This window comes from Rhinatrema bivittatum, chromosome 5, assembly GCF_901001135.1.
Source record: "Rhinatrema bivittatum chromosome 5, aRhiBiv1.1, whole genome shotgun sequence".
In the NCBI taxonomy this organism is placed as follows: domain Eukaryota; kingdom Metazoa; phylum Chordata; class Amphibia; order Gymnophiona; family Rhinatrematidae; genus Rhinatrema; species Rhinatrema bivittatum.
Genome location: NC_042619.1, coordinates 204,783,100 through 204,795,520, shown reverse-complemented (window position 1 = coordinate 204,795,520; position 12,421 = coordinate 204,783,100). Strand labels below are relative to the sequence as shown.

Sequence of the window (12,421 nt, the reverse complement as noted above, 5' to 3'; positions counted from 1 at the left end):
CGTTTCCTTGAAGCCTACAGGTTGTAATTTTTTTCTTTCAGCTGCTGTGGGACTCTGCAGTTGTCTTCACCTTCATAGGTGGATTTTTCATTAGTGCATTATGTTTTTGGGGTTTTTTTGTTGGCCGCATGTTGCACTCATATCTGTGAATTGAGGCAACATCGGTGTTTTGGTTTTTTTTTAATTTATCCTTAGGTTGTTTGATTTTGCCTTATTGATTTTTCACCTGACAGAGCACTGTTCTCCATAGTACCCCCATCCATTACTGGCACAGACCCATCCCACATTGGTCAGTAAAGTGAAATGAGGCCCATGAAGTGCGTGTGCTCTGGCTATCATTGCAACTTTTAAAAATGCTTGTGGTGACAATGGACAAATGTTGTTCATGGACTTCACTTTACTTTGCTCACTGGTTAGTTGTGGCCTTTGTGCTCCAAGTTAGCTCTTTACTTCTGTGACTGACTGACTGAATGTAGTGCACCAGCTATGGTGTAAACAAAGAAATTCTGCAGGGATAGCAGCAAGAGCTAGAGGCAGGAGAGAGGCTGGGGAGGAGAGAGGGGAAAGTGACTATTACAGTACTTCTATGGGAATTCTATTTCAAAACAAAATTAGAATTCTTTTTCTTTGACTAATAATTTTTTATCTAATGTAGTTTAAATTATTACTCAAAGATGGTGACTGTATTGTATTATTTTAACAAAATGCAGAATTTGGGAGAAACTTATGTGCATAGCAAGATCATTTTTCATTGGCTAGCCGGCCAGAAAGATTGCCGAATAACTTATCTGGCTATCTTAGCTGGATTATTCAGTGGTGTAGGTGCACCACTGAATATACCTGGCTACGTAAGTTTATCTGGCTAACTTTAGGACTGCTCTTTGGCAGTCCTATCCTGCTAACTTAATTGGATGTGAGTTTCATGACCCTAGATTGCCCCTGTCATATTCATCGAACTTTTTAACCAGATAAAAAGTTAGCCAGCTAAGTCCAGGTCAGTCAGTCCAGGGGGATTCCACTGGTCTGAGTGCCCCAGAAGTGAAGAGCTGACAACGCTTTCGATATTGACCCTAGAAGTCAATCTTTTAATTTCGGCACAGAATTCCCCCAGGAATAAAGTCTGTTTGGAAAGATCTGCCTGTCATAAAACAATATTGCCTAGGATCCTATAACCCACTGGTATCACAGTTATTGTACAATTCTGTTCTCCAGTAGCATTTCCACTACTTTGCCCACCACTGATTGTCAAACTTAGATGTGTGTAATTTTCTGCTTCCTCCTTGTTTCAGTCCTTGTGGCATGGTGGTACATACGTTCTTTCTCAGTCTTTTGGAACTTCTCCAGTTTCAAGTGATAAGTTGACCAAAGCTGTGAAGGATGCAGTCAGTATCTTTTTTTTTTTTTTTTAAAGCTGCTTAAGTATTCTGGGATATACCCTTTCAGTTCCAGTTTTATTTGAGCCAGTGCTTTGAATATTATCACCACCAACTACTGGAAGATAACTTGTTTCTGCTGAGAGAAGTATATTAGCTGCAAGTTCAGAAAACTTTGGCAGCAGACTGATCAGTACAAAGCTAAAACTACGGGAGGATATGACTTTTCCCTTAAAAATGAGAATTTATATGTTCATGTTCCTAAAGTGGAAGTATCTTAACTAGGCAGACTGGATGGGCCAATTTGCTTTTTATTCTGCCATCATTTACTGTATTACTATGTAAATGACTTCAGAGGTCAATTAAATATTGTCTTGGTTAGCCTTGGTGAACCTTGGGAAAGGAGTGAGGCTGCAGATACCAAATTAGCTTCATGTGATAACAAATACTTCATGGTTGTGGAGCAAAATGCTGTCTTTCCTTGGAACAGAGGGAGTGAGTTATCTTAGAATGAGATCTTTACATGAATCTTCTTGAGATGAGAGCAATATTTTTGAATCTTCAGGTTTTCCAGACTCTTATAATATAGGAAAGTGGACGTTTGGGTCATCATCACCTACGTAAATCAGCAAGGTAGTAAAATTGCGCAGATGTTGGCAAAACATTTAAAGGTTTGTACTGGGTGGGGGGGGGGGGGGGAATAGTACTTGAAGAGAATGTTGCCAGTTCCTTAGCCAATTGGCTTAGCACAACAGTTTTAAGGCCAGGAGAATGGGAATTAAATACCCAGGCCTTCAAGACACTTGGTTCTGTAAAAGGGATTTCCCTACCAAAAGCATCAAGAAGCCCCTGAGTTACTCAGGACAAAGACATAGTTGAAGAAAGAATCTCCTTTCCATATTTTTTCTATGGGTGATGGTGTGTTTTTAACCAAGATTAGAGCGAGCAAGCATTAGTGACCTTTATGGCCCCATACCTACCCAGAAGACATTGGTTCTCTATATTTGCTAGGTCCATTAATATAGAACCTTTTGTTTTTGTTTTTTTTTACTCTCAAAGGATCTGCTTGAGTCAATGTCCCATCCTACATCTAGGACATACGTTTCTTAATTTACAGCTTGAAATTTGAATGATAAGCGTTGATGAGCAAAAGCTACTTGGAAAGAGCAGAAGAGGGTCTTTTGAAAGCAAAAATGTCTAATAAGACTCTTTGGAGTGGAGCATTTTGCACTGTGATGAAAAGTAAGAGGTTGAGCACCTAAATCTTCTATGCCGGGCATCCTAGAGTTTGTGCTTGGGGGACTGGATGTGAGCTGCAGCCTGAGTGCACAAGGAGCACACATTGCTGATGTCTATAAAGGATGAAATAGTCTCATCCAGTCATATTTTTCAGATCTGTAGAGGCCCAAGGTTCTACCTGCTGTCCAGGAACTTGAATTTGATCCTTTACATGTTGTTGACACCTCTTTTTTAGTTCTTAGGGAATGCTTCCTTTCCCATATTTCTTATTAGTAACTTGCTCGGTCAGATGGATAAGTAAGCTAAAGGTCCTTTTCTCCGCCTCTTCTTTTCTTCAGTTTGCCCAGTTATGTACTGTTCCAAGCTCTGTTATGACAATTAACTTGAGTTTTCACATGAACCAAGAAATTAGCTATTCTTCTTTATCTGAAGAAAACAAAATTCCCCATTCTCTGGATGTTGAGAAAACACTGGTGTATTGTTTGGAAAAGAAGAGAACAGCTTTTGGTTCTGGTTGAGGTTGATAAGACAAGATTACCAACCTCTAGGACCTCCATTGCTAGATTGATATTTCTGAACCCTACAGAAGGTAATGCGATTCTTTCAAGCTTGATCAAGGTGTATTCAGCCAGATCGGTATCTTGTTCTTTACACAGAAGAAGCACGTACTTCAGTTAAGGAGGTATACAGAGCAACTGCCTAGATTTCTATACATGTTTTTATCAAGCATTACAGGATGAATAAATGGGCTTCAGCAAACACAGCTTCCTGCAGATGACTTAGGTTCTGTCAACCCAAGCCAATAAGATGCTGATGAGATGCATCTTAGTGATATTGACTGGGGAGAATAATAGAAAAGAAATTGTCAATTTTCATTCTGTTATCATACTGATTGTAATTCTTACTGTAGGAGCTATGTTAATTTTCTTAAGCACAGCCTAGAGGTGGACTGTTTGCTATCTCTGCTATTAGTTTTCTTGTCTAGCAATGCAGCTGATTTTGTGGTACAGGCAGATGTGAAGGAAGGGCCTATGACAAACTTCTCTCTTTAGTCTTTTATGTCTTCTGTTGAGGTAGTACTCTTTCTGTAGAAAGGGAACTGTGCTGTTGAGGAGCACATGATAGAACAGGAGGTGCTGCTGCTAGATACCGTTAGTGATGGTTCTGGACTATTGCACTTCCCGACTCAAACAGGTGGCCCAAGTGGTTCTGGCTGATAGATAAGAGCATTTCTTTATGTAGTCTTCTGCAGTTCTATGTGGTTGTCATTTCCAACTTGCATTTATCTTATAGCAGTTATTTTTCAGTTATATAATTGGTATATCACTATTCCTAAAGCTGTCCTTTCTCTCCTTTGTGTCCTCAGGCATTGACAAAGGATCCTCAGGATTATCCTGACAAAAAAAGCCTTCCACATGTACATGTTGCCATGTGGATAAATTCACAAGGAGGACGAAAAGTGAAAGCTGGAGATACTGTATCGTACATCATTTGTCAGGTAAAAACCTTTTGTTTTATTTTTATTTTTCATGACTCATGATAGTGCTTACTATTTGTGAACTTTGAGGAGGAGGGAGTCTTCTGAGAGAAAATGCCTTCCTTTTTTTAATTTCATGTAGTCTGTCTCTCCTAGTAGTGTGTTACTAGGAGTTCTTGGGAACTGGAAAGACCCTCACACATGTGAAAGTTGCAGCATTTGTGTACACCTTCCAACATGGCATCCTATTTGCCATTCCCGAATGAACAGGCTACCTATTAGCACTGATGCCCAAGGTCAGATATATGATGCAGCTGAGTCAGCTTTCATTGCACTCCAAATCTGTCTCCCAAAATCTGTCCTTAATTGATGGCAGCATTATTTGAAAAATGAAAATCTGTGCAATAAAGCAAGCTGGATATCATTGGTATGTTCAATTATTATGTTCAGTCATTTATTTGTAGCTATTGCTATACAGAGCTCCCACCTAGGACACAGACAATAAGTAAGATTAAATTGGAAAAATGAATCAAAACAGACAAAAAAACAGAAATAAAAAGCCAAGAAAAACACACACTGTTTCTCCAGCAAATTTCTAAACTAGTATATGTAATTGAATATTGCAGGTTCCTTTAATTCAGGGACAGTAGTAGCTCTGGTGAGTTTCCAACTGTATGTGCACAGATACAAAAGGCTAAAAGCAAATTGAAGTTTGCTTCAGTCTTTGTTGTCTGCTCAGAAACCAAGCTCTCCATTCTCTGAGGACCACACCACTGTCTGGGCTTAGGATCCTAACATGACTTGAAATCCAAGCATGGGGACCTTGTCAGTGACATATCGCTTATCTTTCTGATCATCGTGTCAATCACATCCCTAGTGAAATGACAATGAGGAGCTGGTACACAATACTGTATGAGGTCAAACACATGACCAATGGCATCTGGAATCTGTAGATGACAGTCTTAAGACTGAGTTGCAGATCCTGAACTTTCTCCTTGCACTATGTCAGGTGACGCCTTCCATCCCTTCCTCCCCAAAAAACAAGAGCTTGATTTGAGCACTGCTGCCTTTAAGTACTTTAACTATACTGTGTTATGCTTAATATTTATCCTGTATTTTTATACATGCTCATCTATCTTGTAGAGTCCATTTCAAGGTCATGTAAATCAAAACTCATAACTAAGTGGCCATTCTGAGTGAAATAGACCTATATTTAGTCCTGCTTTTAGGACAGGCTTACTGTGGAGAGAATACACAGGGTTCTTGGACATATGGGAGAACAGCATTTACTAGCTGAGTTTATAATAAAAGAGAAGGAGATGTATCTTTGGACACCTTGAAGACATTGCTGTGGTTCGTGCATGAGTGAACAGGTTAGAAAAGACCAGGGACCTGAATATTGTATTAAAACAACAATCTTAATCCCTCCCTCATGTCGCCTGAGATAGAAGCAGTATCCCGGTCATGTGAAGGAACACTTGTGCACCCTTTCTCCTTCCACTACTATTCTTGCATATACACACACAAGTTTGACTGCCAGTTGGTCTCACAGAAATAGAAACACAGACAATAACTGTAAATAAGGACCGCAAGGTCCATTCCTAATGCGTACCAGAGAGCTTGCCCAATCCCAGGCTTTACCCTCACTTCCAAGGATTCTCGGTGCTTATCTCAGGCTTTCTTGAATTCTATTACTTTTTATGCCTCCACTACTTCTACTGAGATACTCCTCCAGGCATTCACCACCCTTTCTTTTGCTGGCAGTGCAGTTCGGCACTATTTAGAGCTATGCTCAGTGGTGCCCTTGGTTTTATACCAGGAGCAGTTACACCCTTTCCTGTGGGGAAAATAATTTAGAAATATGCAGATAAATACATTGTATAAGATTCTGTCCACTTCCAGGTTTCTCTTCTCCAAGCTGTTCCATCACCTGTTTACTGTGCTTAATAACTCTCAAAGATTGAGGATGCTGCAGGTCACAGAAAATCATGGGTGCAGTGCATGCTAATATCTCCAGATGTTTAAATGATCTCCCCTCTTCAGGGGTTCAGAGCCATTGATTGAAAGCTGCAGGAACCCACAAACATCTGTGACTGAGCAGTCCTAATGAAAATAATGCAACACACTGGCTGCCTGTAGCTTTAATAGATGACTCTAATTAGCATATATGTTCAAAACTGTGCTGTACTCTCCATACATAGCAATCTAAGAGATGTTTTATGGAAGGGAGGGACGTAGGACTGTGTAAAGCTTCTGCTTTGTCAGTGGATATTAATAAAAAACTTAATTCTCTTGAGGTTTGTCCTGTTACTTTTGATTAATACAGGTTCAGTATAGTTAATTTATCTTATTATATTTCATTGTTCTGCCTTAGTACCATTGAAAACAAATGGTTTAGTAGTTTAAAGCATTGAACTGCAAGTCAGGAGTACATTTATAAAATGGCTTCCAGTGCATTTGAGTACAGGCAAGTCTCTTGTGCCTCACTTTACTGAAATGCACCTTGGAAGAAATAATCATTTCACTACTCTCTGCCACTTTCCTTTGGAGCTAGCATGCTGATTAGTGCAAATGTACAGTTTCATAGCATTCATATAGGTGGATCCACACCAGTGGGTTATACACCTCTACCAGCAGATGGAGACAGAGCAAAGCTGATGTGACGGGATATATATATAACCCCTGCACTGACATCAGCCCACCAGTATTCTCCGTCTCCAGCAGATGGTGGATGTGCATCTCCCTACTGGGGTCTGCATTAAGTTTTTTTGTATAAAGAGAAAAGTTTATTGCCTTGCTATCCTGTGATAATAGTTTATGATCCCTCCCTCAGTCGAGTTTCCTGAGATGATATCTTCGGATCCCTCCCTCAGATGAGTGCCTTAGTCCAGTAGTTGGTTTCTGCTGGCATGGATTTAGCTGTTAAAAAAAAACAAAAACAGCTGAAAGGCAAATGGGTGCAAGAAGCCGAGCATGGCGGTGAAGGTCTGTGCCCTCTCTTCTCGCAGCCAGAGACCGACTGTACTTGGCCGGGACTGGCTGAGCTCAGGTAAAGAGTAATTTAAAAACAAAAAAGGGAAAAAAGGTAAGAGGGAGTTAATTTTAGGGATTCTTCTCTCCTCTGGTCTCCATGCTTGGTGCGCCTATCTGACGTCCTTTCCAGCCTCCGGAGGGGCTTGGGGACTCGGGCAGCTTGGCGGTTGGGCAGCCTTCTGGCTAGGCCCCAGTCTCAGTCTTGGATTGTTCGCAGCGTGGTAGGCCACGGCCGCATTCATGTGTTTTTTTTCTCCACCCATAAGGCTGCACTCTTCAGGTACATTGGTTCACACTTAAACGCCTGGCTGTGTGTCTAGTTGTGCGCCTAGCTAGGCACTCAGGTGCATGGGGCACCTACTTGGGCACTCAGTTGTGCGCATAGGGGCACGTAGGTGAATGTACAGTGGTATGCTTAAGGGCTTCTAGGCAGGCGCTCAAATTGCATATGGACTGTGAGCGCTCAGGTAGATGTTCAGTTGTGCGTCTTCCTGAATAGTGTATTAGGCGCCTAATTTTTGAGTGCCTAATTTTTTTCAAGGGCCTTTTGAGAGCACAGCTGGGCGCACAGTTCTCAGATGCCTGTTGGCGTGTACTGACAACTCTTTGGCACCGATAGCAAAGAAGCCTAAGCACCTTACCCTTTGTGCTGCTTGCCATATTCGGGCATCTCAGCCTGGCATCCCCTTTAAATTGTGACAGCACAGTTTGCAGGCGCAGGGATAATTGTATCTATTTAATTTTGCTTAGCCCAGTCCATCCCAGCATGATGCGGGAATGGAAAGAACAGAGGTTTTGCCTGAAATTGGGGCTCCCCTAACTGGTACATCAGCGGGGGAAGGTAGTTCAGTGGGCACTGGACTGATGCCTCCTAGTTTCTGCCTTTTCTTGGGTGGAATTTTTTCAAGGGCTGCAGTCCTTTCTTCAGGAGCAGTCGACAGCCTCGGCCAATCTTAACAGAACAGGGATCATAGGCTGAGGATGCCCGCGCACCTGGTTCTGCGGGTAAGCATCAGAGTATGTCTAAACCCACTCCGGGTCACGCCGATAGGGACCCAGATGGCATGGATGATGAAGCTGATCCTTACTCCCTGGAGGATGGGGAAATTCCTCCAGGGTTGGAGCCATATAGACCCGTTGCATTTATTTCATAGAGATGAATTACTGGCTCTGATTTCCCAGACATTGAAGATGCTGGAGGTACCGGGGGCTGATTCCATGTCTGAGCCAAAGAAAGATCCCATTTTGATTTCTTTGTGTAAAGCCTCATGTTTCTTCCCTGTTATGGAGGCTGTTCAAGAATTGATTAATCTTGAGTGGGGTGCCCCAAAGGGTTGGTCCCCCTGGAACTGGTGGCAAGAGAGCAATTGCGCTTTCCGAAAGTAGATGCACTTGTATGTGCCGTCACTAAGCAGTCGACTATCCCTGTAGAAAAGGGAGCAACATCGAAGGATGCACAAGATAGAAGAATTGAGGCCATCCTTAAACAGGCGATGAAGCGATGGCAATGAATTTGCAGATAGCTTCTTGTTGCTCCCTGGTGGCTCACTTTTGTTTACTTCTCTCTCAGGAAGTTGATGAATTTGGTGTGTATTCCAGATGAAACCAGCAGCTACCTTTTTGGTAGATGTGGGCTGCAATCTGGTACGTACTTCGGCCAGAAGGGTGGCTTCAGTAATAGCGGCCAGGTATCAGCTATGGCTCAGGAATTTTAGGCCGATACAATTTCAAAGTCTAATCTTAAGAAATTGCCCTTTAAAGAATAATTCTTGTTTGGAAGTGACCTAGAAAAAATGTCCTATAGTGGAGTGAGTCCCAAGTTCTTCAGTTGCCAGAGAATAAGAAGCAGACGTTGCATTCCTTTGACACAAGGTTCGTGATAGGGTTTTCAGGTGCTTTTGATCCTACAGAGGAGTGGCTTCTCAGAGGACTTGGCCTTTGGGTAGATCTCAGTCCTTTCATCCCAGGCAGCCCAGAAGGGGCACAGGCTTGGGTAGTAGTGCCCCCCGAGTCTCTCAATGAAGGTGTGCCGACCCAACCACAGGAACAGGAGATAGGGGGTCACCTGTCTCTCTTTTATCAGAGGTGGGTCGAGATCACATAAGACCAGTGGGTTCTGGAGGTAATAAGAGATTGCTTACCTCTGGAGTTTCTCAGTGTCCCTGAAAGTCACCACAGAAGATGCAAGCAGTGGAGTGTATGTTATTAAGGCTGTAGTTCCAGTGCCCATGTCACAAGAAAATATGGGCTGATATTCCCTTTTTCATTGTGCATACTGTTCCGTCCTTTTTGCCAAAGGTGCCTGCATAGTGGCCAAGAACTGTGAGAGGGAAACTTTGATGCTTTGCTACTTGGGGGAAGAACCTTGGTGAGTCATTTCAAGGATCTTGAATTTGCAGAGACTGTGAGTTGATATCAGTGGAATACTAATGACAATGCAGGCAGAGTGCAGGAAAAGAACCGCACTCTGCATGATCTGTGGCCTGAGGAAAGTGCAAGCGGGAGTAGCGAGCAGGTATTTAAGGAGAATGTCCTCCTAAGGCTGTGGATACAGACACTATGCTATGCCTTTTCTATAAAGAGAAACTAGTGTGCTGATGCTCAAATCTACCCCAGTAGCACAGAGGCTGAAGTTGAAAATTTTAATACTTCCTTTTTGAATTTTATATGGAGTGCTTCTCTTATTTGAAAGATCTTTTGAGATGGTATCATCCCCCTAGAGAATTACACTCAGAGTAGTTGTATTTGCTAGAAGCCCCTGGTGTTAGAGATTCGGTTCAGGAAACCTGTAAACAAACTTTTTCTAGAACTGCTCTTGGTTTATGGAATAGCTTGCCTTTATCATTATGGCAAGAGGGCGAGTCCAAAATTTTTAGAAAACTCCTTAAAGCACACTGATTTTGTGAAGCATTTGCAAGCTGATTAATTTTATGTATATGATTTATTATTTGATGTTTTGTTTTGACTTTTTGCCTAGAATAGAACCTGGCAATTAGGTGGAATAGAAATTATTGCAAATAAAATAAATTCTTCTTCATCCAGGCAAGCCAGTCCACACTAGTGGGTTGTACACTCCATCCAGCAGATGGAGACGGAGAGCAATGACTTGCTGATGTCACCCTCATATAGCTCAGCACAGACACCAGCCAGCCAGTATATATCCATCTCCAGCAGATGGTGGTCAAGCATCCTTGCTCGAGGATTTTGGCCTTCCAGGATTGAACAGGCAATTTCTGATCTCCTGTGGTGATAGCCTTAGCTCCCTTCCTCAGCTGAGTGTCTGACTGAATAGGACAGGAGTGAGGTGATGGTTGATGCCCTAATCCTCCTCCTGACAGGAGAAGAATTCCAGTAGGGTAAGGAGGCTTTGGGCTCAGCCCTGCTACAGTTTGTCTTCCTCTTCTCTGTCTTATCCTGCATTCCTCCTCCTGCTCTCTGCCTCAAATTTCTGGGGCTCCTGCTGCTGCGGCCCATTACCTCTTCAGGGCGGCTGGCGAGGACTTAAAAAAAAAAAGGACTTCCGGCAATGACATCAGACTGAGGAGAGGTCCCACTCCGGGCTCCTTGAGTGTCTGCAACGAAATTCATATTTTGCAGCTATTTCCCCCTTTGGAAACAGCCCCTCTCTCAGATAAGCCAAATCACCATAGTCTGCTGACCAATTTGAACATGGGGCACAGCTGAAAAACCCTTGGGATGACGAGTTGGTTGTGAAAACCTCCGCCGGACAAGACTGCCAGGACTGAGGACAAGATGGAGGCGGAGACCATGCTTTCCCCTGAAGGGGTGTTGGATACGCTGATTAGGGAAATCACCCATGCCGTCTCCATCACACTGAACGACCAGCTTCAGAAATTACAGACATTTCTAGATGAACTACATAAGCGGGCCAACGATCAGACTAGACCGGCGGCCATGGAAGCCCGTGTTATACGTCAAGAAGAAAGGCAAGAGGAGATCGAGAGCAATGTGGCAGCCCTGCGAGCAAAAAATCAAGATCTGGAGGACAAAGTAGACTAACTTGAGAATCAAGTTCGGAGGAATAATGTACGGGTGGTGGGCTTGCCAGAGTCCTTGCAGCCAGATGCCCTGCACCAGTGGTTCGAAAGCTGGCTGCCCACTGTACTTGACATCGAGGTGACGGGCAGGCCTATTCTAGTGGAAAGGGCCCACCGGTTAGGCCTGCAGGTGGAGCCAAATCGGAGACCACGCCAAGCCATAGCACGCTATCTACATTACATGGATAAACATAATATACTCCAAGCTTATAGGAAAAAGGAGCTGCAACATGAAGGACATAAAATTTTAATCTTCCTGGATTTCTCAGCTAGGGTATTAGCGGCACGCAGGGAAATGACCCCCTATTTTGTACACAACTGTTCCAGAAGGGGATTCGCTTTGCCCTACGGTTCCCGGCGAAATTGGGGGTGTTCCATCGGGGAGAAGCCAGAGTTTTCAACACTAAGGAAGAGGCACACAGTTTCATGGAAGGCCTATAACTGGAACAACGGGATAAAGGTTTTCAGAGACGCCAAAGACTAGATCTTTCTGAGAGGGCATTGACCAGGAAAAGGTCTGCAGTATGTTTTTTCAACCCAAGGGGGAAACCATTTCTAGGTGACTGTTGCGGACTCTCCGGAGCTCCAGAGTCCTTGGTACATCCCGATTCCTGAGATACTATATTGTGGGTGGCAGAAACTGTATAAGTGGGGTAGACCTGGGACTCTGGGTGTAGAGGTTGATTCAGAAATGGGAAATGGGGTTATTATGTTGGGGTGAGTGTATGTCTGTGTGACCAACTGGTAGGAGGGATAGAGAGTTCTTGGACCATTGACCTGAATCATGATTGTTCTTTTTTTGGATTTTTCTCCATATGAAGTTGGTACAGCAACATGGGAGGGCCTCTGCTAGGAGCCCTCCCTGCTGTAAGGGGAGATCAAAGCAGCATTTTTAGCTGGTGGTCCTTGTTCTATGGCTAATATTTTCGTGGGGACCTTAAATATAACGGGACTTAATTCCCCCATAAAGAGGAAAAAAAATGCTCCAAGAACTTAAACGAAAGGGAGTAAATGTTGCTTTTCTACAAGAAACTAATTTAGCCGATGCTGAACATCAAAAGCTGAGAAGGGAATGGGTGGGACAGGTCTTTTATTCATCTTTTTCCACTAGCCAACGTGGGGTGGCGGTGTTAATTGCCAAATCCCTGTCCTTCCAAGTGGAGGGCACTGTTGCTGATCCAGAGGGCAGGTATCTCATAGTGCGGGGAGTATTGCAGGGTCTGAAGGTTTTATTGGTCAAT

At 43.2% G+C, this 12,421-nt stretch overlaps 1 protein-coding gene across 3 annotated transcripts in view; it reads left to right on the top strand.

The window, feature by feature from the left end:
• The window catches only part of POLA1 (DNA polymerase alpha 1, catalytic subunit), a 1,013,915-nt gene that overhangs the window by 593,730 nt on the left and 407,764 nt on the right, over nucleotides 1-12,421 (top strand). For all 3 annotated transcript variants that reach the window (XM_029603088.1, XM_029603086.1, XM_029603087.1), the window contains one exon: nucleotides 3,979-4,110. In XM_029603088.1, coding sequence (XP_029458948.1) covers nucleotides 3,979-4,110 — 132 coding nt within the window. The remainder of the gene's footprint in view (nucleotides 1-3,978; nucleotides 4,111-12,421) is intronic.